Source organism: Manis javanica, chromosome 9 (genome assembly GCF_040802235.1).
Source record: "Manis javanica isolate MJ-LG chromosome 9, MJ_LKY, whole genome shotgun sequence".
Classification (NCBI taxonomy): Eukaryota; Metazoa; Chordata; class Mammalia; order Pholidota; family Manidae; genus Manis; species Manis javanica.
In genome coordinates this window covers 113024629-113046625 of record NC_133164.1, presented here as the reverse complement: position 1 = coordinate 113046625, position 21997 = coordinate 113024629, and the positions used below count along the sequence as shown (strand labels likewise).

Sequence of the window (21997 nt, the reverse complement as noted above, 5' to 3'; positions counted from 1 at the left end):
AAACTAACCTGCTTTAATAAAACTACTGTATACAGAACAAGGAGAGTAATGATCCCATCATACTTGCATAGTGATTTGAGCACTATGAATATTGAACACTGTTGTATTTATGCCTTCTTATTTGAAGAATATATGAATAAATAGAACAACAACATTATATGAATAAACAAGGGAAACAAAGGGCACATTCAAAGGAAAGTAATGGGCATGCTAAAGGCTTCTTAGAGTCAGTAGTGCCTTGGGGAGACAGTGTGCATAATGGTCAGGGACACAGGCTCTGAGGCCAGACTTACTATGTTGAAAGACTGCCCTTACCAGCTCTGTGACCTTGGGGAACTTACTTCTCTGTTGCTCAATTTCCAAAGAAGGGTTCAAGAATATGATTTACCCTGGAAAAGCCTTTTTCTTTCTGTTAATAAGGATTATATATCAGATATTATATTCTCTAATAAACTTTTCTTACTCAGCTGTTCACCCTTCCAGCTAAGTTAGTTGGCTCATGGTGATAAAACGATTCTTTTCTGTTTCACACCCTGTTGGGGTCTAAGTTGTGTCCCCCTAAGTTCATATGTTGTGTGTGAAGATAGAGTGTTTAAAGAGATAATGAAGGTAAAATGAGGTCATATGGGTGGGCCAATGCCCTTGTAAGAAGATATTAGGACACAGACGCACACAGAGGAGAGACCATGGGAGAAGATGGCTGTCTGCAAGCCAAGGGGAAAGGCCTCAATGAAACCAACACTGCTGACACCTTGATCTCAGACTTAGCCTCCAGAACTTTAAGGAGATAAATTGCTGTTGTTTAAGCCACACAGTCTGTGGTACTTTGTCATGGCAGCCCTGACTATAACCAGTACCCTATGAAAACTGTAAGGGCAGAAATTGTATCTTCACTGCATCTTTAATTTTACTGAAAACCCTTATTACAAGGAGTGAGAAAGAAATCAGAATTTATTAGGTATCTACTATATGCAGGCACTGTTTTGGGTACTTTACGTATGTTACCTTACTTAATTGTCCCAACAATACTATGAAGTAGGTATTAAGCCCATTGTATTGATAAGGAAACAGAGGCTGAGAAGACAGTAAGGAACTTAATCAGGTGTGTTTTACTTCAGAAGGGTTCCAGAACAATATTTGTGCATACAATAAAATAATTTGTTTTTCAAAAAACATTTGAAGTACCAAACAAAATTTCAAAGAAAATGTTTAAAGGTCTGTTGCATTTAAATTGTGTTTATTCTTTTCCTCTTCCAGAAGAACTGGATCCATAGGGTGGTATTTTTGTTTCACTGATTTTGAGTCAAAGAAGGAAAGCACTTTGTAGTAATTGGAGCTGTCTAAAATGGAGTGGATTCTGTTACTAGATCCACTATAGCTAGTGCTAGACAAAGCCTTTACTGGGGTTGTTAACTTTGAGAATTCATACTTTGGGTAGCAGGTTGTAATGTATGACCATTGTGTTCGCCATAAACTCTTAATTAGTTTAACACTCTTATTGTATGTCTGTTATATCAGATGTGTTTCAAATGATATATAATACCTCCATTAGATATGATCAGTCTACTTGTGCTATATATCTGCGTATATGAACTGTTGAGTTACATTTCTTTATTTTAAACCTATAATTAGAAAAACAGTTATTTCTTAAAAAGAAGTTAAGGATGAATTTAGATTAAGTAGAATTGTGTAATTAAATTAATTAATTGATCACTTGAATTTTCCCTGGAAGAAAGACTGTTTTAGAACAGAAAACCTGTAAATGAGACAAGAGAAATCTGTAGCTTTCTTGCACCTCTGTACTGTATATAGAGATTTCAAAACCTGGGAACACTTTTCATTGTTATTTCTGTTTGGAATTGTGAGAAAACATTAGACGACTTCAGAATTTGCATTTTTTCCCCTTTATTGCCTAATTGCTTGAGACATACTGATGGGGAGGAAAGTTTGTCCGTTTCTTTTATAAATGAAAAAGCTAAGATTCTGTATTACACATAAGCATTAAGTTCTTCATATTCTTGTTAAGGAATCAGGTAAGCATACTGTTTTGTTTTTTTTAAAACCTTGATCAAAAGTTCATGTCTTATATAAAAACGAACCCAAAATGAACCACAGATTTAAACTTTAAGAAAAAAGCAGGAGAGAAAATCTTTGGAATTTGAACTAGGGAAAGATTTAGGCCTGACACTAAAACAATGATCCATAAAAGAAAAAATTGATAAATTGGACTTCATTAAAATTAAAAGCTTTTGCTCTGCACAAAAGAAAACTTAAGAGAATGAAAAAGGAGCTACATACTGGGAAAATATATTTACAGACTGCGTATCTGACAAAGGACTACTACCTAGAATATATAAAGAATCCTCAAAACTCAACAGCAATACCAAACAGTTCAGTTAGGAAATGAGCAAAAGACCTGAAGAGGACACACAGATGGCAAAGAAGCTAATGAAAAGATGTTCAGCGTCATTAGCCAAAAGGAAATACATATTTGTTTTTATTTTGTTATCATTAATCTACAATTACATGAAAGACATTATGTTTACTAGGCTTCCCCCTTCACCAAGTCCCCCCCACATACCCCTTCACAGTCACTGTCCATCAGCGTAGTAAGATGCTATAAAATCACTACTTGTCTTCTCTATGTTGCACAGCCCTCCCCGTGCCCCCCATGCACTATACATGCTAATCATAATGCCCCCTTTCTTTTTTTTTCCCACCCTTTTCCCACCCGTCCTCCCCAGTCCCTTTCCCTTTGGTAACTGTTAGTCCATTCTTGGGTTCTGTGATTCTGCTGCTGTTTTGTTCCTTCAGTTTTCCTTTTTTCTTATACTCCACATATGAGTGAAATCATTTGGTACTTGTCTTTCTCCGCCTGGCTTATTTCACTGAGCATAATACCCTCTAGTTCCATCCATGTTGTTGCAAATGGTAGGATCTGTTTTTTTCTTATAGCTGACTAATATTCCATTGTATGTACCAGATGTATGTAGCACATCTTCTTTATCCATTCATCTACTGATGGACATTTAGGTTGCTTCCATATCTTGACTATTGTAAATAGTGCAGTGATAAACATAGGGGTGCATCTGTCTTTTTCAAACTGGAGTGCTGCATTCTTAGGGTAAATTCCTAGAAGTGGAATTCCTGGGTCAAATGGTATTTCTATTTTGAGCATTCTGAGGAACCTCCATACTGCTTTCCACAATGGTTGAACTAATTTACATTCCTACCAGCAGTGTAGGAGGGTTCCCCTTTCTCCACAACCTCGCCAACATTTGTTGTTGTTTGTCTTTTGGATGGTAGCCATCCTTACTGGTGTGAGGTGATATCTCATTGTGGTTTTAATATGCATTTCTCTGATGACAAGCAATGTGGAGCATCTTTTCATGTGTCTGTTGCCCATCTGAATTTCTTCTTTAGAGAACTGTCTATTCAGCTCCTCTGCCCATTTTTTAATTGGATTATTTGCTCTTTGTTTGTTGAGGTGCATGAGCTCTTTATATATTTTGGATGTCAACCCTTTATCGGATCTGTCATTTATGAATATATTCTCCCATGCTGTAGGGTACCTTTTTGTTCTATTCATGGTGTCCTTTGCTGTATAGAAGCTTTTCAGCTTGATATAGTCCCACTTGTTCATTTTTGCTTTTGTTTCCCTTGCCCAGGGAGATATGTTCATGAAGAAGTCACTCATGTTTATGTCTAAGAGATTTTTGCCTATGTTTTTTTCTAAGAGTTTTATGGTTTCATGACTTACGTTCAAGTCTTTGGTCAATTTTGAATTTACTTTTGTGTATGGGGTTAGACAGTGATCCAGTTTCATTCTCTTACATGTAGCTGTCCAGTTTTGCCAGCACCATCTGTTGAAGAGACTGTCATTTCCCCATTGTATGTCCATGGCCCCTTTATCGAATATTAGTTGACCATATATGTTTGGGTTAATGTTTGGAGTCTCTATTTTGTTCCATTGGTCTGTGGCTTTGTTCTTGTGCCAGTACCAAATTGTTTTGATTACTGTGGCTTTGCAGTAGAGCTTGAAGTTGGGAAGTGAGATCCCCCCCCACTTTATTCTTCCTTCTCAGGATTGCTTTCACTATTCGGGGTCTTTGGTGTTTCCATATGAATTTTTGAACTATTTGTTCCAGTTCACTGAAGAATGCTGTTGGTAATTTGATAGGGATTGCATCGAATTTGTATATTGTTTTGGGCAGGATGGCCATTTTGACAGTATTAATTCTTCCTAGCCAGGAGCATGGGATGAGTTTCCATTTGTTAGTGACCTCTTTAATTTCTCTTAAGAGTGTCTTATAATTTTCAGGGTATAGGTCTTTCACTTCCTTGGTTAGGTTTATTCCTAGGTATTTTATTCTTTTTGATGCTATTAAAAGGAAATACATATTAAAACCACAGTACAGTATTATGTAACAACTAGCAGAATAACTAATATAAAAAATAGTGACATCACATGCTGGGTAAGGTACAAAGAAATTGCTCTCATACATGCTAATGGGAATGTAAATGTTATAATCACTTAAAAAAGAGTGTTATAGTTTCTTTTAAAACTAAACATGCAACTGCCATTGTACTCTTGGTTATTTTTCCTAGAGAAATGTGTTATAGCAGCTTTATTTGTAATAGCCACAAAGTGGAAACAACCTGGTGTCCTGCAGTGCTTGCAAGGTTAAATAAACTGGTACATGCATACAATGGAGTACAATGCAGCAATAAAAAGGAACAGACTATTGATATACACAACACCTTAGATAAATCTGTAGGTAATTATGTTGAGTGAAAAAAGGCAGTCCCAAAAGGTTACAGAGTGTTATATAAAGGATTTCACTTACACAACACTCTTGAAATGACAAAATTAAGAAAACAGATTAGTGGAGAATAGATTAGTAGTTCCCAGAGGTGAGAGATAAGACAGGGGGTTGGTTCAGGGAGGAGAGGTGTAGCTTTAAAAGAGTATCATGAGGGACTCTTGTAATGACGGAAACATTCTGTCTTGATGGTATTGATGTCAGTATCCTCGTTGTGATACTGTGTTGTAGCTTTGTAAGATAGTACTATTGGGGGAACCTGGCCAAATGGCACATGGGATCCCTCTATATGATTTTTTGAAATTGCATGTGTATCTACCATTATATCAAACTTTAAAGTTTAATTTAAATCATAATTCATGTCTCATACCATTGAAATAAATATTTAAAATATTAAATAACATTTTTGAAGTTAGACCCATCAATATGGGACTGTTGCCCATGGTAATGTGAAAAGAGCTCTTATTGAAGGTAGTGTTTTCAGAAGCAAAAATACTAACAGAATATTGGGTAATTTGGTTATTCTCATTTTTATTTTAATGTTCTTAAAAATACCTGTTTTTATAATCTTTCTTTATTTTTTCCAGCCTTTTTCTCATGGTTCTCATCATATCAGACATTATGGCTTTGGTAAGGCATTATTAGATATTCAGTAAAAATAAGATTGAGAAGCTAAATGCTGATTAAATCAAGAGAAATCTGAATACATTTCTGTGCATGAAATCTTTAGATATTGAGTTATAAGTGCTGGCATAATTTACACATATAAATTACTTTCTTGTCATATGACTTATGCAGTAAGAGTGTTTGGAAGGTGTCAGAAGTCATATTACTTGATTTATTTGAATCTGTCATTTATACCTAGTCTTTCATGATACATTGTATCCAAAATGAACCTTCCATATGAAGTTAACAGAAAAGGCTAACTTTAGATTTAGGTAATACATCATTTTCCTACTTGAAATGTTGATTTTTAACCCTTAGATTGAGAAAGAAAGGGAAAAAAACAGGGAAGGAGGGAGGAAGGGAAGAAAGGAAAAAGGAAAGAGAGCTTTTCAAGTGGGAAGATGTTATCAAATGATAGCTCTATTAAATGAGTTCTGAGTGAGGAGCATGGAGCTGGGCCTCTCCTATGTTAATAAAAAGACGAAACTATTTTCCACCTGCAAGTTCAGGAGGTTCCCAAATTTTTCTTCAGTTTTAATTAGAAGGACTCACTGAAAACTGTTTCGTTCACAGTTATGGTTTATTATGGGAAAGGATCCAGATGAAAGTCAGCCAAGGGAAGAGGCCTGGAAGGGCAGGGCCTGGGAAGGGTCCATAATGCAAGCACTGGGCATCCCCCCACTGTGGAGTCGGGATGGCAGCACTCTCCCAGCACTGATGGGTAGCAACACACAGGGAGCAATACACTGATGGGTAGCAATACACCAGAACCTTGGTGTCAGCTTTGTCTTGGGTCTCAGTCACATATTGTTCCCATGGCTGACCTTTAATCTCCAGTCCGTCCAGAGGTAGAACTGGTACCACGTGGCCCAAGGCCTCCAATATAAATTATATTACTAGGCTATCAGTGACCGAGGCCTGAAGGCAAAGGCCAGACCTCTCTGGGTAAGGCTATTTCTTCACTACACAGCACACCATGCTAGAAGTAATGGGAGGCACGTAGTAGTGTAACTTCCCAAGTCAAATTCCTCATCACTTGCTTAGATGAGACCATTTTTGTGCCATATTGAACTGGCTAGCCAAGAGATTCTGAAACTGACCACACATAATGTCAGAACAGATTAGCTTTTCATTTTGTTCTCAAAGTGGCAAATAGACAAGACATGTGCAATAGAAGAGAATTTAAATACTCAGGTTAATTTTATACTAAAGTGTCAGACTGCATAATTTAGCTTACAAGGCCATTTGCTGTCAGCTCCTGCTTGCTTGACTGGCATCATTTCTCACCTCTCTATCCTGTATACTCGATGCCACCTTACCTCAGCCCTGCCAAGCTGTATCTGGACTCTTGGCATTTATCAAGGTTACTTCCTCTATCAAAATATAGTTTTCCTTCCATCTCCCCAAGCTCCTCTTTCCTCTGACTCTTACTTTCTGCTTAGATTTTTAGACTTTTTATCAGGACAGCCTTCCTTTATGCCCAGTCAGGGTATATACCTTTTCCTCTGTGCTTCTGTAATCGCCTGTATTTTCCCATAATAACACTCATCTTACACACACATGCAATAATTGAATTATTCACTAGATTATAGACCTGAAAGAGGGTTTATCTCCAGGTCCTAACAAATAGTGATTGGCACATAGTGGGCGTCTGTAAATATTTGTTGATGAATGGATGATATGGCTTATTTTCACTGAGGTCTTTGGGTCAAAGTTGGTTTTCTACTATTCACAAATGCCACTTTTGTGTCAATTAATTGAATGGTAATGCTATTTCTAGCTTTTAGGCTATTGTTCATTTCAGTCCAAGCAAAGATTTCAATGAAGGGCATTCTTATTTCTTCCAGTCAGATAGTGTTTCTAAGGGGCAGAAATCTGAAACCCATAATCCTAAAAACAACATTGTTTTTTGACTGACTTTAAATAGCCTTTGTTTTTAATGAGCCATGTTTTGTTTTATTTTGCAGCATTTTTTCTTCTTGATCAAGGATTATGGCAGCTGGCTTGATATTGGAACAAGGTATAGTGTATATCACATAGAAATTCATAAGGTTGCAACTTGATATCTTAGTATAGAAGGTGCCAGTTGGTTTTTGGAGGTAAGCATAGCAAGTAGCAATTATTTTAGCCTCTAAAACTGAGATACATCTCTCCAGTTCTTGGCATTAACACATTAGCAAGTGTTTTCTTGGGATGATGTGGAGATAGATGTTAAGTCTGGAGTGAACTACAGGGCAGCAGGAAGGTGCAAAAGAAACTGCTTGAATCGGGTTTCAGAGTAGTTCACGCCAGAGTCTGTGTTCTCATAATCTCTTCAGAAAAATGAAGCTATTCAAGTTGTATTGTTAGCTTAATGTGGTGGTTTAAATTGAATGTAATCATTATCTGCCTTTTTGAGTCTTTAATATAGGAACACTTTAACATGTGATACCTTTAAGATTGTTACTTAAAGTATAACCTGAACCGAAAGTCATTTTCTCTTTATTGTGATTTGAATGCCAATGATTGCCATAATCCGTTAAATGTCTTCTCTTTAACAGGAAGAAAGCAAAATCGATCCTTCTGCCTTTTGTTTTTCAAATGCATTCGGAGACAGAGTATATAAACTGATTTTATTTCATTTAGTCAATATTTATTCAGTACTTATGTTGCCAGCAATTGTGCAGGTTTGGGTGAGGCTCTGTGTTGGACATTCTCTCCTCTGTTTCTACCTCTCAGGCAGCCTTGTCATTTACATACATGTCTGCCTTCCCCAGCAGTCATTCTATTTGAGTATCTCATTCCATATGTGCTAGGCATGTAAAATGCCACTGCTTAGATATTTTGTTTTCATTACGCTTAAGTTTGAACACTTACGGAAAGTTTTGGTGTCTCCTCCTACCAGACCTCTGATCCCAAAATGTCCAGACAGCTGGTGGGCCAGAGCATGGGTTTTAGACTAGAGCATCTGGGATTGAACTCTTTCTGCCATTTTTTAGCTGTGAGACAATCAGCGAGTGACCTAATCTCTAATCTCTCTTCTCTCTCTGGTGGTCGTTTTAAGTGAATTAATCCGTGTAAAGCATCTAGTACAGTGCCTGACATCTGGTGAGCTTCAGTAAATGGCAGCTAGTATTATTGATGTTATTCTGTAGTTCTGTTTTTTATCCTTGATAATTTCTCTTGTATTTGGCATGCCTTTCCTTACTTTATCCATAGTTTCTTTTTTTTTTTTTTTTCATTTTAGACATATGTCAGAATTTTGTTTGGGACATATTCTGATAAATACAGTGTTTTTGTATATGAGACTTCTAATTTTTAACTGTCGTGAAATACAGATAATATAAAACTTGCCATCTTAACTGTTTTTAAAGTGCACAGTTCAGTGGCATTAAGTACATTCACAGTGTTGTGTACCGTCACCACCATCCACCTTCAGAATTGGGAATTAGGGGGAGCTTGATAGTAAAAGGCCATGTGGGAATTTTTGGGGTGACAGAAATGCTCTGTATATTGAAAGTGATGATGGCTAGATGGGTGTACGTTTATCAGCACTCATCTAACTCGACACTTAAAATGGTTCCATTTTCTTATATATAAATTAAAGCTCCAAGCTTATTCATAAAGAAAAACAGAAGAACTAAAATAACTATCTAAAATTAAAATGAGGAGGGTATTGTATAAGTAGGATAAATCCTCCTCTTTCCTAGCAAGGACTTAATAATGTTTTAAATGGATGCATCAATAAACAGCAATTTAGAGGTATTTACTAATTCATGTTAAGGAGGTAACCATCAGAAGATCTAAAAAGAGAAGTAGTTTAAGTGATTGCTCTAAGAAGTGGGTAAGAAGGCATGAGGGATTGTTGCTTTTCATTATAAATTTCCATTATTTTGCTTTTTAAATACTGCATGTATGACTGATAAAAATTAAAGGAAAATGGATAAATGAAATGGGAGGTCAGGATGTAGAGTATAGGCATAGAGCACTCTTACAAGCTTAATTGGAGAAGTATAGGGCAGTAACTGCACTGGAGTGCCCTCACACCTCTGAGATTGTATTACCATTTCATTTCACTCATGCATGTGGAGAATGACATTATAGGTGGAAGGAGTGACTGTCCCTAATTACATCAATTCTAGTTACCCTCTGCCAAAGCTGGGGTTCTGAAGCCAGTACTGGGACCCAAACAGAGTAACCTCGTTCACAGAGTAGAGGAGAGGCAGCGACCACCCACAAGTTCAGCAAAGCTGTGTGTTGCAATGCCGAGTCCACTTTCCCAGCGGTTGGTTGAGATATGGGCCCTGAGAGACATGCTCACGGCAGTTCAGAGAGCAGGGAATCCGTTTATATTAGGTAAGAGGCTCAAACTTGATGTCTGTGAAAGGATTGCCCCCCGTCACCCCTCTGCCACAATAACCAGCATTTGTACTGTGCTCCAGTGTTTACAGTGTCTTCCAACACATTATTTCATGTGACTTTTATCACAGTGCTGTGAGGAAGATAGTATTTTCCACAATAGATATATTGACTGTCTCCATTTTACAGATGAGGACACTGTGGCCCTAAGGAGACTGAGACTCGCTCATGTCACAGTCCTGTAAATGGCTGAGCAAGTCTGGAAGGCAGTACTTCAGTAGCCAAGGCTGTAGAGTTCCCACTGCCCCCCACATAAGGTGATTTCCCAAAGTCTTTGTTTTAACTCTGATCAGCTCTTTTTAAAAAGTGACTTTGTATCTAATCTTGCATATGTGATTATTGCAAAGGGACTATTCACTGCAGAGTTTTGAATAGTATAAATTTGGATTTAAAGAAGGAAGAAATTCTTTAGGAGGGAATGGGCCAAAGGGCATTTTAGGTCAGGAAAGCACTGTTTTTGGTCTCTGTTAGGTGTAGAGCAGCAGCATGTCTTCAAAGAGAGAATATTGAAGGAATGAAGTGAGGTAGAAGGCAGCTTTCTGATAGGAAGGTGGCCATGGGGTGTGCGGGTGCCCGCAGACGGCACCACACATCCTTCCAACTGCACAGCTGGCGGTTCATTATTTATGTCAGAAGACGGATAGTGAGTCTCACATTGTCATTAAGAGAAAAACCTTATCGTGTAAAGAAGACTGTTGCTAGGGGAGTAGGTATGGTTAAAGAAAGGCTGTAGACAGACTCTGGGGCTAAAACTCTGAGGCCTTGTGTGTGCCCTCAAAGGACTTTGGCTAGGGCTGTAGAGAGTCAAGGATTCCGTGTTTCAGTACTGTAATTGATTTATGATACATGTTAAAATATAATTAATGCTATACAGGGGGAAAACTATGCTGTAGAAATAATTTGGTAATATTTTCTATAATGGGAGCTGCCCTATACATGCAGTGACCATACATCCAGGTGTCCCTGGAACAGTCCTGGTTTATGCCTGTTGTTCTTTATGTTGTAAATCACATGTAATGTGTAATCATTACCCCACATCTATACAACATTAGAAAGTCAAAGTGGATAGGAGGAAGATAAAGGTCTATAGCCAGTTAATAAGTTCTGTTAAACCTCAGTATCTCAAGTCTCAATGCTTCATCTTCATGAATTCAACTCCCATAGGTTAAATGGGGCACTTGGCTCTGGGACACATCTCGAAAGCAGGTGTAAAAGGGGATTTCAGAGCCCAGGTCTGTTCATCAGGATGAGGGCATTGAACTCTCCTCCATAAATGCCCCACATACTCTCATGGTTATTCCTGCCAAAATACCCCCTTGCTCTGCTGTTTGTTTTTTTTGCCTCTTAGTGTATCATCGAAAAGATGCCCACTTAAGAAAGGAAGATGATTGCAGAGGGGAGGAAAAGTTGTGGATAATGGGGAGCAAATATGCTTCAAGATTCAAAACTAATGTACCGTGTAATAGAGTTCACATATCAGAACTTCATTACTGTACTTTGTCCTGCATTCTGTTTGTGAGACTGTTGCTTTTAAGGTTTGGGTTTCTAATTATGCCTTTGTGAATGTATATTTGAAAAGCTGAGTTACTGCCTGTCATGTCACGGATCCTGGAAGAGTTCCCTTCCTGGGATCCAGGGGTTTTTGACTGTGCTCCTTCCATGTTAAGTTTGTGACAGATCTTATTTCTAAACTTCCCCTTTATATCAGTAGTAAGTTAATAATTTCAGCCATTCCACACCTGTTATTAGTAGGAATGGAATGTTTTCCTTTTGTCCTGACTATCTTATTGCTTTAAGAATACAGAAATAGTGAGAGTCTGTCCTGGAACTTTAGAGAAGAATGGGTGCTAACCAATGCCATGAGTGTAGTCTGGCACATTATCTGTGATGTTTATAGTGTTGTCTTGGTGACTGCAGAGGGTTTTCAAAATAGACTTGATGGATTCCTCAGCTATTAGTTTTAGGTTAATAAGTAATTAATAGTCTCTTTAAAAATAAAGATTGTATTATTAGAGCATGAGACAGTATATCTGTTTATGGGTATAGTCCAATATGTTTAAAAATACATCTTCGGAGCAGATTTTACCAAAATTAAATCTTGAAGGAATGCACTCTAGTCGGTATAGCCAGCTGCAACTGCAGGCATGAGGCCTCTGGAGAACCTCGTGGCACCAGGTGCCGCTCTAACGGCCGGGTGAGGACTATCCTTGCCAGGCCTTAAACCGGAGTTGCACTCACAGACCTGTAACTTAGTATTCTCTTATTTTTGATCAAGTCATAAACTTTATGGAGGATTGCCTTTTATATGGCATACTGGATGAAGTGCATTTTTTAAACCAGAGAAAAAATTCCTTTGAGGTTATTTGCATAATTATAGAAACATGGATTTAAATTTATGTTCTGAATGTATTTGATGAGGTCTGCATCATCAGTTTGACTGAACTGTAGTTTGATTTGATGGAGGTGTTCGTTTGGACTTTGTTTCCTACATGCACTATTGTTACACTGTATTAAATACAAATGATGACTAAAGTATCATTTCTCTTTAGATATAATGAAAACTTATCATTATGTTAATAATATTTTAATACCCTCCTAAGTGTAATAATAATTGCCATTAAATATCTTTACTCTTATAATGAATACTAAGCTTTATTCAACTCAAGGATTCTCAGCCTTTTTCTTCCTCAGTAACATACCTGAAGCTAGGGCCTGCTTCTATATCGCCCATTACCCTGATGGAGAAGTATGACTGCCCTCTTATCAGCCCTTGTACAGGTTGGACCGGCCCGCCTGGTGACTCCGCTTGCCCCTGCCCACACAGACCCTGCCCCTCTGCATCGCATGTGCACATCTTGAGAACTGCTTATTTACATGACGTCAGAATAGTTGGGGGGCTGGGGGGTGAGAGTGGGAACAGCTGGACTCATTTCAGGTTGAAATTTGACACTTCTTTAGCTATGCTGTGCTGAGGTGGCAGGAAGACTTGATCGATGGTGGATATCATAATCCAAATGCTTTATGGCTCAATAGCATGGAGACGACGAGCTTCATAACTTTTCCCTGCCAGTGATGTTGGCTTTAATGAGCCAAGAGGCTGTGGAGATGAGTGATCCATGGACTACCTTTTATAAACAGACTTTCACTGAGTTTGAGGATAGGTCACCTACCTACTGGTTTGAAATCAAGCCATTTCAAAGTAATTTAAAACATTAAAAGGCCTTAAAGTAGTAGCAAAATTTAACCCAAAAAAAGCTGCTAGAATGTAATCTTTTCTTTCTTTTCAAATATTTTTATTGAGGTGTAATTACCTTATCTTAAAATTCATCCATTTTAAGGATGACTGGAATTGAAATCCAGGCTCCCCATTCAGCCTCCACTGACCCCCAAGAGGGGATCCCCTATATTGCAGGGCAGAGGAAGGCATTAAGCCTCTCAGGCTGCACTGATAATTCCCCGGCTAGGAAGGATAGGAGGTCCTGCCACGTTCCCCTCACGCCGCTAATGTCAGTGGGAGGGGAACAGACTCTTCACTCCTGTTGGTGGTGAATGACTCTCTGCCAGGCTTGTCACATGACCCCAGTGAGGAGCAGGAGGGGGTGCATCCACTACTACTGGATGAGGTGCAAGTCCAGGCCTCCCATGAGGCATCCACTGACACCGCTGGGGCATGGGAGGTGCTTACCACTGCCAGGTTTGGGTGAAAGGACCGGCTTCCCTGGTCAGCCCTCCCTGACAGCATGGGGTGCGGGGCAGAGGGTGAGGGTGCTCTACAGCCTGGTTAGGGTGGAAGTCTGGGCTCCCCCATGGCCTTGCTGAAGCCAGTGGCAGTGGAACATCTTTTCCGTGGTGTCCGGCTGAAGCAGAGCAGTTGATAACTAAAAGGTCTTCATCTTTCGGGGCTGCCCTTTCCTTGTCTGTCCTTTAGCAGGAGAGAGTAGGCTTTTGTTATCATGTTGGGTTTTGTTTGTTTGTTCATTGTCTGTGCCCATTGGCACTTCAGGTTGCCAGTTTCTTCCTGTAAGTCTGGTATAAATGAGTCAAAAAAGACAATCCAGGGACCTCACTGCTGTGTCGTTCCTCAGGTCTGAGGCCCCCAGCCAGACTGTCTTTTTTTTCCCACGGTTCAGTCTTCATATGTTTGTTTTACATGTAATGTCAAGAGTTTTTGTACTTGGCAGGAAAAGTAGAGACAAGTATACCTACTCCATCTCTGAGAAGAGGACATTATTCTGATTTAAGTTTTGCTTCCCAGCAGCGTGTTTCCCCAGTACCTCTGTGCTCAGATAAGCTTGAATTGCCCAGCTTTGGAAGACATTTAAAGTATGATCAGTCGTCCAGTTACCAACTTCTTTGTGACAGTGTCAGCATGGCTCACATAATTTTAGTAATATAATCTTGTCTATTTTGGCATGAGTTTTAAAAGAGTATTCTGTTAAATATCTAGATAATTTTATTCCCAGACAGACTTGATAGAATGATAAATATATCTTGTCTTAAAATCACTATTTTCATTTTTAAATAATTATCAGTGATTTCTTCTGTAGGAAAGTGGCTTTATAAAAGCTACATAATGATCATTAGATCCAAAGCACGTCAGTCAGGGTTAATTGAAAAAACATTCATTTAGGGTTAAAAATACACACACACACAATTGAAGAAACATTCATTTAGGGTTAAAAATACACACACACACACACACACACACACACACACACACACATTTAAGCAGAAAAAAATTCCAGATCCACTATCTCCTAAATTATTTTTACAGTGAAAACAAGCAAAAGTTTCAAAAATCTTTAATGTTAATATTTAACAATTAAGGAACTGATTTTATTTTCTTTTTCGGTCAGGAGCCTACCCTAGAGCAGAACCAGATTTCTGACATAACCAGTTTTAGTTCTTGTTTTTTAATTATCCAACTCTTCTTTTTTATTTCAAATTTACTTTATAAGATAAACCTAAAGAAAGATTCAAAATAAGAATGCCCTAACCAGTGGCTTTCTAGAGAAAATTATAGTGATCAAACTAGAAAACTTTAGAATTAGAGGTTCTTACTTAAAAGCTGTAACAATACTTCCCCACCCAAATTATTTTTTTTATTAAAAAATGCACACATAGTAGAAGGCCCTTCTTTTCTGGCCTTGAGGGGCCTGTCCTATGGCAAATACCTGCCAGCATGCCAAAGCTTTACTTCCTTTGGCCTGGGCCCCGCAAGTTGACATTTGGAGGCTGCCCACTTACTAGATTAGAGTCACTGAGAAGGGAGGGAGACCTGTAAGTCTTTCCCCTTTGCCCTTAGTCTCCACATCTCTCTGGGTGATCAGCCTCCTTTACCTTCATGCAACAGTTATTTCCCCTATGTCCTAAGGCTTCCTTGGGGCTTTTCCTGGGGGCCATTCCTGGCTAGGGGCTTCTTTAACCAGCACCATGACTCCTCATGTTTACTGGGGGTAGAGAAGAGGAAGGCAGAGAAAATAGGACCTCCCTTCATCAAGCCAATTCAGTTACAAGCCTGCTAAAACTATCCTCCCACCTTTATTGAAGGATTGAAAACATGCAAATCTATGATGAAATCAGATAGTTAAATGTAAACTCTGGTAGGCATTGTAAATAAGTAATTGCCAATCTGCAGTGTAGCTCAACTTGGGCAATACCGTACAAATGTTATGCACGAAGCCTCTGCTTTATTGTATGTTTGTCAGATCTGTGTCCTAAATCTCTTCCCATACTTCTGAATTAATCATCAAACCATGTTCTTGGTAGACAGTACAATTACTGTGCTTAAAAAAAATGAACATTTATAATTGCAAATAGATGACAACTGGAACTGAGTAACTTTATATCTTTTTCCAGAAGTCTGGGAGACAGTAGCTTTGATTCTGAGATTAATAACAAGATGTGTCCTTTTTCCTTTATTTATGTTCCTTGACTAGCTTTACACTTCACTGAATTTGAGTTGAAAAAACATTTTTCTTTCTTTGTGGCTGGCAGTTTTGTCAAAATACTTGTAATTTATGTCAAAGCATAGGATTGTGTGCTCAGAAATGTCAGAATACTTAACCTGGGGGCCTATAGGGGAGTCCAGACCTAGAGGGGGAAAATTATCTTTGGTTTTTTGAAAGCTTGATTTTGAAATTCCGTTTCTACTGGTAACAAAGACACAGCACTGCTAATACCAATCAGACATTTTCATGGTATACTAAGTTGTTGGCGATATCTCAAAATAGTATTTATATTCATTTCTACTTCTATAACAAATTTGTTTTTTTAACATGTTGCTACCTATTTCAAAATAGTTGGTATCGGATGCTTTTCCTCATATGTCTTCTCTCTGCCTGCAACATGTTTCTCTTTCTCCTCCTGTAGCATCAGCCACTACGTAATCGTCATGTGCATGACCATCGTTCTGGTGTTTCTCAATGGCCTGGCACAGCTGCTCACGACAAAGAAACTCAAACTGTGTGGCAAACCCAAAAGCCATCTCATATGATGTTACTGAGGTCATCATTCAGCATCTGGATCCTGTTTCTAATTCTCCTTTTAAGATGACCAAGCATTCAATAAGAAGATGGATATTGATGTATATCATATTCTGCTTCTATAAAGAAATTATGTGTGGAATTCTGAACTTAGGGGTTATCTGGAATAAAGGAGCTTCCATTTTCTTTAGGTTTTAAATGAATGAAATAGTGATTATATCTGTGGAAAAGCATAGTAAAGCATTCTCCATTCTCCTTTATTTTCCTTTAGTTGGCAGCTTGTCTCACTGATGTTTCAAGAGCACCTGTAACAATCTGGTCCCAACTGTACAGCTTCCCATATACACAAAGGAGAATGTGCTCCTGTGGGGTAGTACTCAAGGAAGGAAATCACCAGGTGGCTCCATAAATATTTATCAACTCTCAGCCCTAGTTTTGCAAGTAGTTCTAACTACTAAATGATAACACTGGAAAAACCATCACAATGTATTATTTCCAGTTTACTAAAGCTTCAGTAGAAAAAAATGTCTGCAGGTTTTGTCATTTTTCTTCATTGTGCAACAATTCTATCTTATGCTTCTTGGTGCTGTTTCTAGGCTTTTCATAGTCAACCAGCTAGATGCAGGTTTTACCTTCATGGTTTTTTGTGGGTTTTTTTTCATTTCTGGATTCTCATGGAATTTCTGGAGACAGAAAAGTAGAAAATGCTAAGTATTTGTGTCTTGTCCAGGTGAAAAAGTGTAAAATGGTTAGTTTTTAATTATAGATTCAATGTCTGTTATCCCCATAGCTTTTATCATGCATTGTTTCAACAATTTTTTAAATCAGTGGTTATACTTTCTGACAATATCATAAGAATCAATGTTAAAATTGCTTTTCTTTCTGATTGTGACATTCTAGCCCAAAGGACTAAAATCCTCTCATTAAATTTAAATTTCCAGTTGTAAACTAATTATAGGGGGTAAAATATTTTGAGAGTAATTTTTACTTGGATTTTTCATAAAGTGACTTTCACATATCACTGCCGAGTTGGCCTTTTGCCCACAGGGTGGCAGTAGATTTTGGCTGATGCTTAAGCTTTGCTGGGCTGAATCCCGTTTTTGAAAAATGATTGCTTTTGAATTGAGTTACAGCAATCACATTAGTGATGAGGAAGCCCTCTACAAATTAATAGATTTTTTAAATTGGCAGGTGAGTGAAGAAATACAATTTAGAAGATTCAAAAAATCAATTTGGCAGAATGTGCTTTCTTGAGCTCTATTTATGATGGAGTATAGTTATAATCTATTTGTGATAGCACTTGATGGTATACCACTGAAAGCATTATAGCACAAAACAAGAAGGAAGTATTGATGTCAATATAAGACCTCATGCATCAGTCTGTAATACAAAACCTAGGTAGACAGCTAAGAAGCTGCTGTGGCAGATGGTGACCTTGGCAGATAGAGAACCTGTGAACTTCCATGTTGTCTCAAAGGATTTTTGATGAGTTTTTCACAAGTCAGAGAAAACTGACTTCATAAACACTTACTATTTAACTCCTTTCATATCGAGTTTTATCTTTCATCTTTTCCCAGATATTTACACAAGAATTAATGAGTATTTTATTACAGCATTGTAAGAGGTGCTCTGTGCTTTACTTTTATTTTGCTCTTCAAAGCATATCTTTTTCTTAATAGTGTTGCATGTCAGTGTGAGTTTACAAAACAGAAATATATACCTGCAGTCACTGGCTCACCGTGCTACATTGCAACTGGACCCTTAGATGGCTGGGAATGGAGTTTGCTAGCTGGGCCTTTTCTTTCGTACAGCTTATCAAATATCTTAAATTGTTTTGAAATGCATATTTTTATATTGAATGAGAGGAAAAAATAAGATTTGAGTAAAATGTATTTCTGTTTAAGGCACTTACTTTCTCATTCTAACTATGAATACCAGATTTCCAAATCAAGAGTTTAAAGACATTTGCTGATTAGCATTTGTTTATATTAGGAATTGCTGTAGGAATTAAAGTGTTGTATCAGGTTGAGAAAATTCTGAACAAAAAAAACCATGGTATGTCACATGGACCATGAATACATCTTGAAGGAAACTCTAGGTATTTAGACAACTAATTGCAGCCTGTCCATAATTTACCAGTGTTTTAATTCTCGGTAGTATTTTATTTAGTGTGCAGTATTTAGACTACAACATGCTTTTTTGTTTCTTAGGGAAATAATGTTTTAAGTGGTAGTATATTTTCTCAATCCCCTCAAAATGATTTAAGAATGATAGAACTGAACTACATACCTAAAAAAATCTATCCATCACCTATGATACTGTTTCTTATGAAAAACTCATTACAAATTTCAGCCAACTCAGCTATCAGGAACATATAATGCCCCTCACCTCTACCCCTTACCTTTACACACATGTTGCAGTAGGCCAGGGATCCCTTTGCTCCTCAGGGGCAATGAGGGGCATTGCATGAGTATTGTCTCTAGAGACAGGCTATAGCTGCTGCAGAGTCCGAGCTCTCCTGGGACCCCATATATGCGCGAGTGTATGGTGTGCTCCCGTATATACACTAGTCACTGGTCATGGGCGTGGAAGAGAAAGAGGTAAATCAGCATCATTTGGAGCAGTTCTGAACACTGCTTTCAGAGACCAGAGATAACTTGGTCATTTCTGAGCTTTCACAGTTGTTCTTTGTATGTTGACATTCTCTTCATCCTCTGTAAAATGCTTTGAAGTGGGATTGTTATGGCATGTGCTTTCAGTGCTACGGTAAGATCTTGTAGCATGTTTCCATTTCTGTATCAGCATGGTTTGTAAAAAAGGTGGGTGTGATTTCTGCACTTAACACTCATTCTGTAAGAAAAACACTTGGGAAGTGATCACTTATTAATTTCCTTAGGGACACTAAAACATCACAGTTGTTTGTGCAGTATTTACCTACATGGCCACATTCATCAAAGTATGTTGCCTAGAACATTGGTTCCTTAGATACTAATAGATGTCATGATAAAAAGAGTTCCCTGGTCATATAAATTTGAGAAACATGTAGTCAAGCAAAGTGAAATAGGTATATTTACTATAGTACTTAGAGAATTGAACTTGGTACATGCATGAGGGGGGAAGATAGCAGTATGCCAAGAATTTCCACTTGCTTTGACTACAGACCCACCTTAAAGTCTCCATTGTGACTGGTAAACATACTTAAGAAATAAATGTCTCCATGTTCTTCTGCACTTAAGACCTCAGTTTGTCACACTGTTTTGTAAAAGGGCATTGTATGCTTTATTGAATCTTCTTTCCTGAGAGCTAGAAAGCCATTTTTCATTCTAATCCTTAATGTGGGAAACTTTAAAATGTGCTCGCAATTTTACCTGCCTCTGTATACAGTATGCCTGCCTGTCATCATTGAGTCTCTCACATGGGAACCAGTACCACCAGATCGGCTTCCAGTCACCACAGATACCAGACAGCCCTGTCAGAATCTGGACTAAGTCTTCATACCTGATATTTTATATCCTTTACTGGAAAAATTAGTTCACAAAAATATTGGCTTGTTTTCTTGTGATTTGTCACAAAAGAAGGTAATTATTAGTTAAATTTTTGTGCATTTCTTGGTTTTTCTTTTTTACTTATTTCTCTTCCCCTGGTTTCTCTCTTCTCCACTCATGTCACTCCCCTCTCTTCTTCACGTTAGAACTCAGTATGTATATGAATATTTTTCTTCGGGGATTAGTTTCCGTCAGCGCTTAGATTCAGTGTAGATAACAGTGGGAGTGTGTAGTGCTTGGCTCTGCTGCTGTTTGCCTGGCATTCTCCCTTCTGGAGAAATGGCCTCCATTTCTAACTGTGTGTCTGGCAGGAGCCAAATGGTTTTTATGACTTGCCTCACCACATTTGACTTCCCTACACATTTGGGTGCATGCACCTCGGAGCCAAGCTGGGCCAATTGGAGTTATTTGCAAGATTTTTAAGCTAGAAAGGTGAGTAAATTTCCAAGATGCAAAGTTCAGGAGCTCTTGATGGTATGAAACTGACAAGATACCTTGTTAGCTTGCAAACGGAGTCACATCTCAAACCCTTTCGCAGTTTCTGAGTTGATATGTGCCACAATTTGTTTATCCATCTTTTAATGAGCATTTGGGCTTTTCCAGTTTTTATTATGAATAAAGCTGCTATTGACATCTGTGTATAATTCTTTGTATGAGCATATATTTCCTTTTCTCTTGGATAAATACCTAGGAATGGAATGGCTGGCTCATATAGTAGGTGTATGTTTATTTTTTAAAATAAATTTTCAAACTGGATTCCAAAGTGTTTTATTTTTTATTCCCACCAAAGGAGAATGAGAGTCCCATTTCCTCCATATCCTTGCCAACACGTAACATGGTCAGTCTTTTTAAATTTGAACCATTCTAATAGGTGTGGAATGGTATCTCATTGTGGTTTTAATTTGTATGTCCCTAATGACATATTAGCATATTAGCATATTAGCATAATATCCGTATTAGCATAATGTCCGTATATTAGCATAATGTCCGTATATCTTTGGCAGTGTCTGTTCAAATCTTTTGTCCATTAATAGCTGTTTTAAAATGCTAACCTAATTTCATCATCTTTGTCATTTCTAGGCTTTTCAATGAACTGCTTTTCCCTTGGTTATGGTTCATATCTTGCTGCTTCTTCACATGTCTGGAAATTATTTGTTTTTCTGCTACAAATTATTGCTGCATCATTGAGTATCTGAATTTTGTTGTCTCCTTTAATAGAGTGCTGGGTGAATTGTGTTCTGGCTGGCAGTTCATTTGTAGATCATCATGATATTTTCAAGGGTGGTGTTAAAGCTTTGGTAGGGTAGGTCTAGAGTAGCCTTTCTGGGGTCTCTATTAGAGTGCTGAGGTCAGTGACATGTCTCCACCTTGACTGTTCAATCCTTGAACATGTCGCAGACCTACTCAGGCTCCAGTTGTTGTTCAACTCTCAATTCTTCAGTGGTTGGTCAGCTTCACAGAGTCTCACCTATGAACAAGTAGCTGGGTATTTAGCTGAAGCCTCAAATTATGGATCCTCAGGCAGAAATCTGGAGCTGCCCCTCTGCACAGCTACCTTCTCTATGTCCCTTGCCCTGAACAGCCCAAACTTGCCTTCCTTTGCTGTCTTAGCTCAGCAAGTCCACTGTGCTTGTTGGGCTTCCTCCGTGGGCCACAATCTGGAAAGTCAGAAAGGCTATCACAGGACTCATATTTTAGGGATCATCATGTGCTGCCCTTTTGCCCAACTTCTGAAAACTAATTTGACATATTTGGTCCAGTGTTACAGTTGCTTACTGTAGGAGGCCTAGTTCAGTACCAGCTGCCATGGCCAGAAGGAGAATCCCGGATGTGCTGTAATGGGAAATTGCATTTAGAAAGGCAGGTCAGGGAAGGCTTCCCTAAGGAGTGGATGATGACTGGTGACAAGTGGCAGAGCAGTAGGTCACCTGACCTGAAGGGGGCACCTTTTGCCTCTGGATTGGTTCCTCCAAGATGAAGGGGAAGATTATTTGGATCAATTTAAGGACATTTTGTCATGTTTTATTTTAGTTTTCAGCAAAATCACAAAATGAAAATGCATCTAGAGCTTGTGCTGGTA

The 21997-nt window shown here is 38.3% G+C and overlaps 1 protein-coding gene across 14 annotated transcripts in view; it reads left to right on the top strand.

The window, feature by feature from the left end:
• The window catches only part of PIGN (phosphatidylinositol glycan anchor biosynthesis class N), a 114810-nt gene extending 94137 nt beyond the window's left edge, over positions 1-20673 (top strand). For 13 of the 14 annotated variants that reach the window (XM_073213172.1, XM_073213168.1, XM_073213170.1 and 10 more), the window contains 3 exons: positions 5411-5453; positions 7457-7509; positions 16260-20673. In XM_073213172.1, the coding sequence (XP_073069273.1) occupies positions 5411-5453; positions 7457-7509; positions 16260-16383 (220 nt within the window). In that variant the 3' untranslated portion in view covers positions 16384-20673. The remainder of the gene's footprint in view (positions 1-5410; positions 5454-7456; positions 7510-16259) is intronic. The other variant, XR_012121257.1, reaches the window with a different exon arrangement.
• Positions 20674-21997: the final 1324 nt, after the last annotated feature.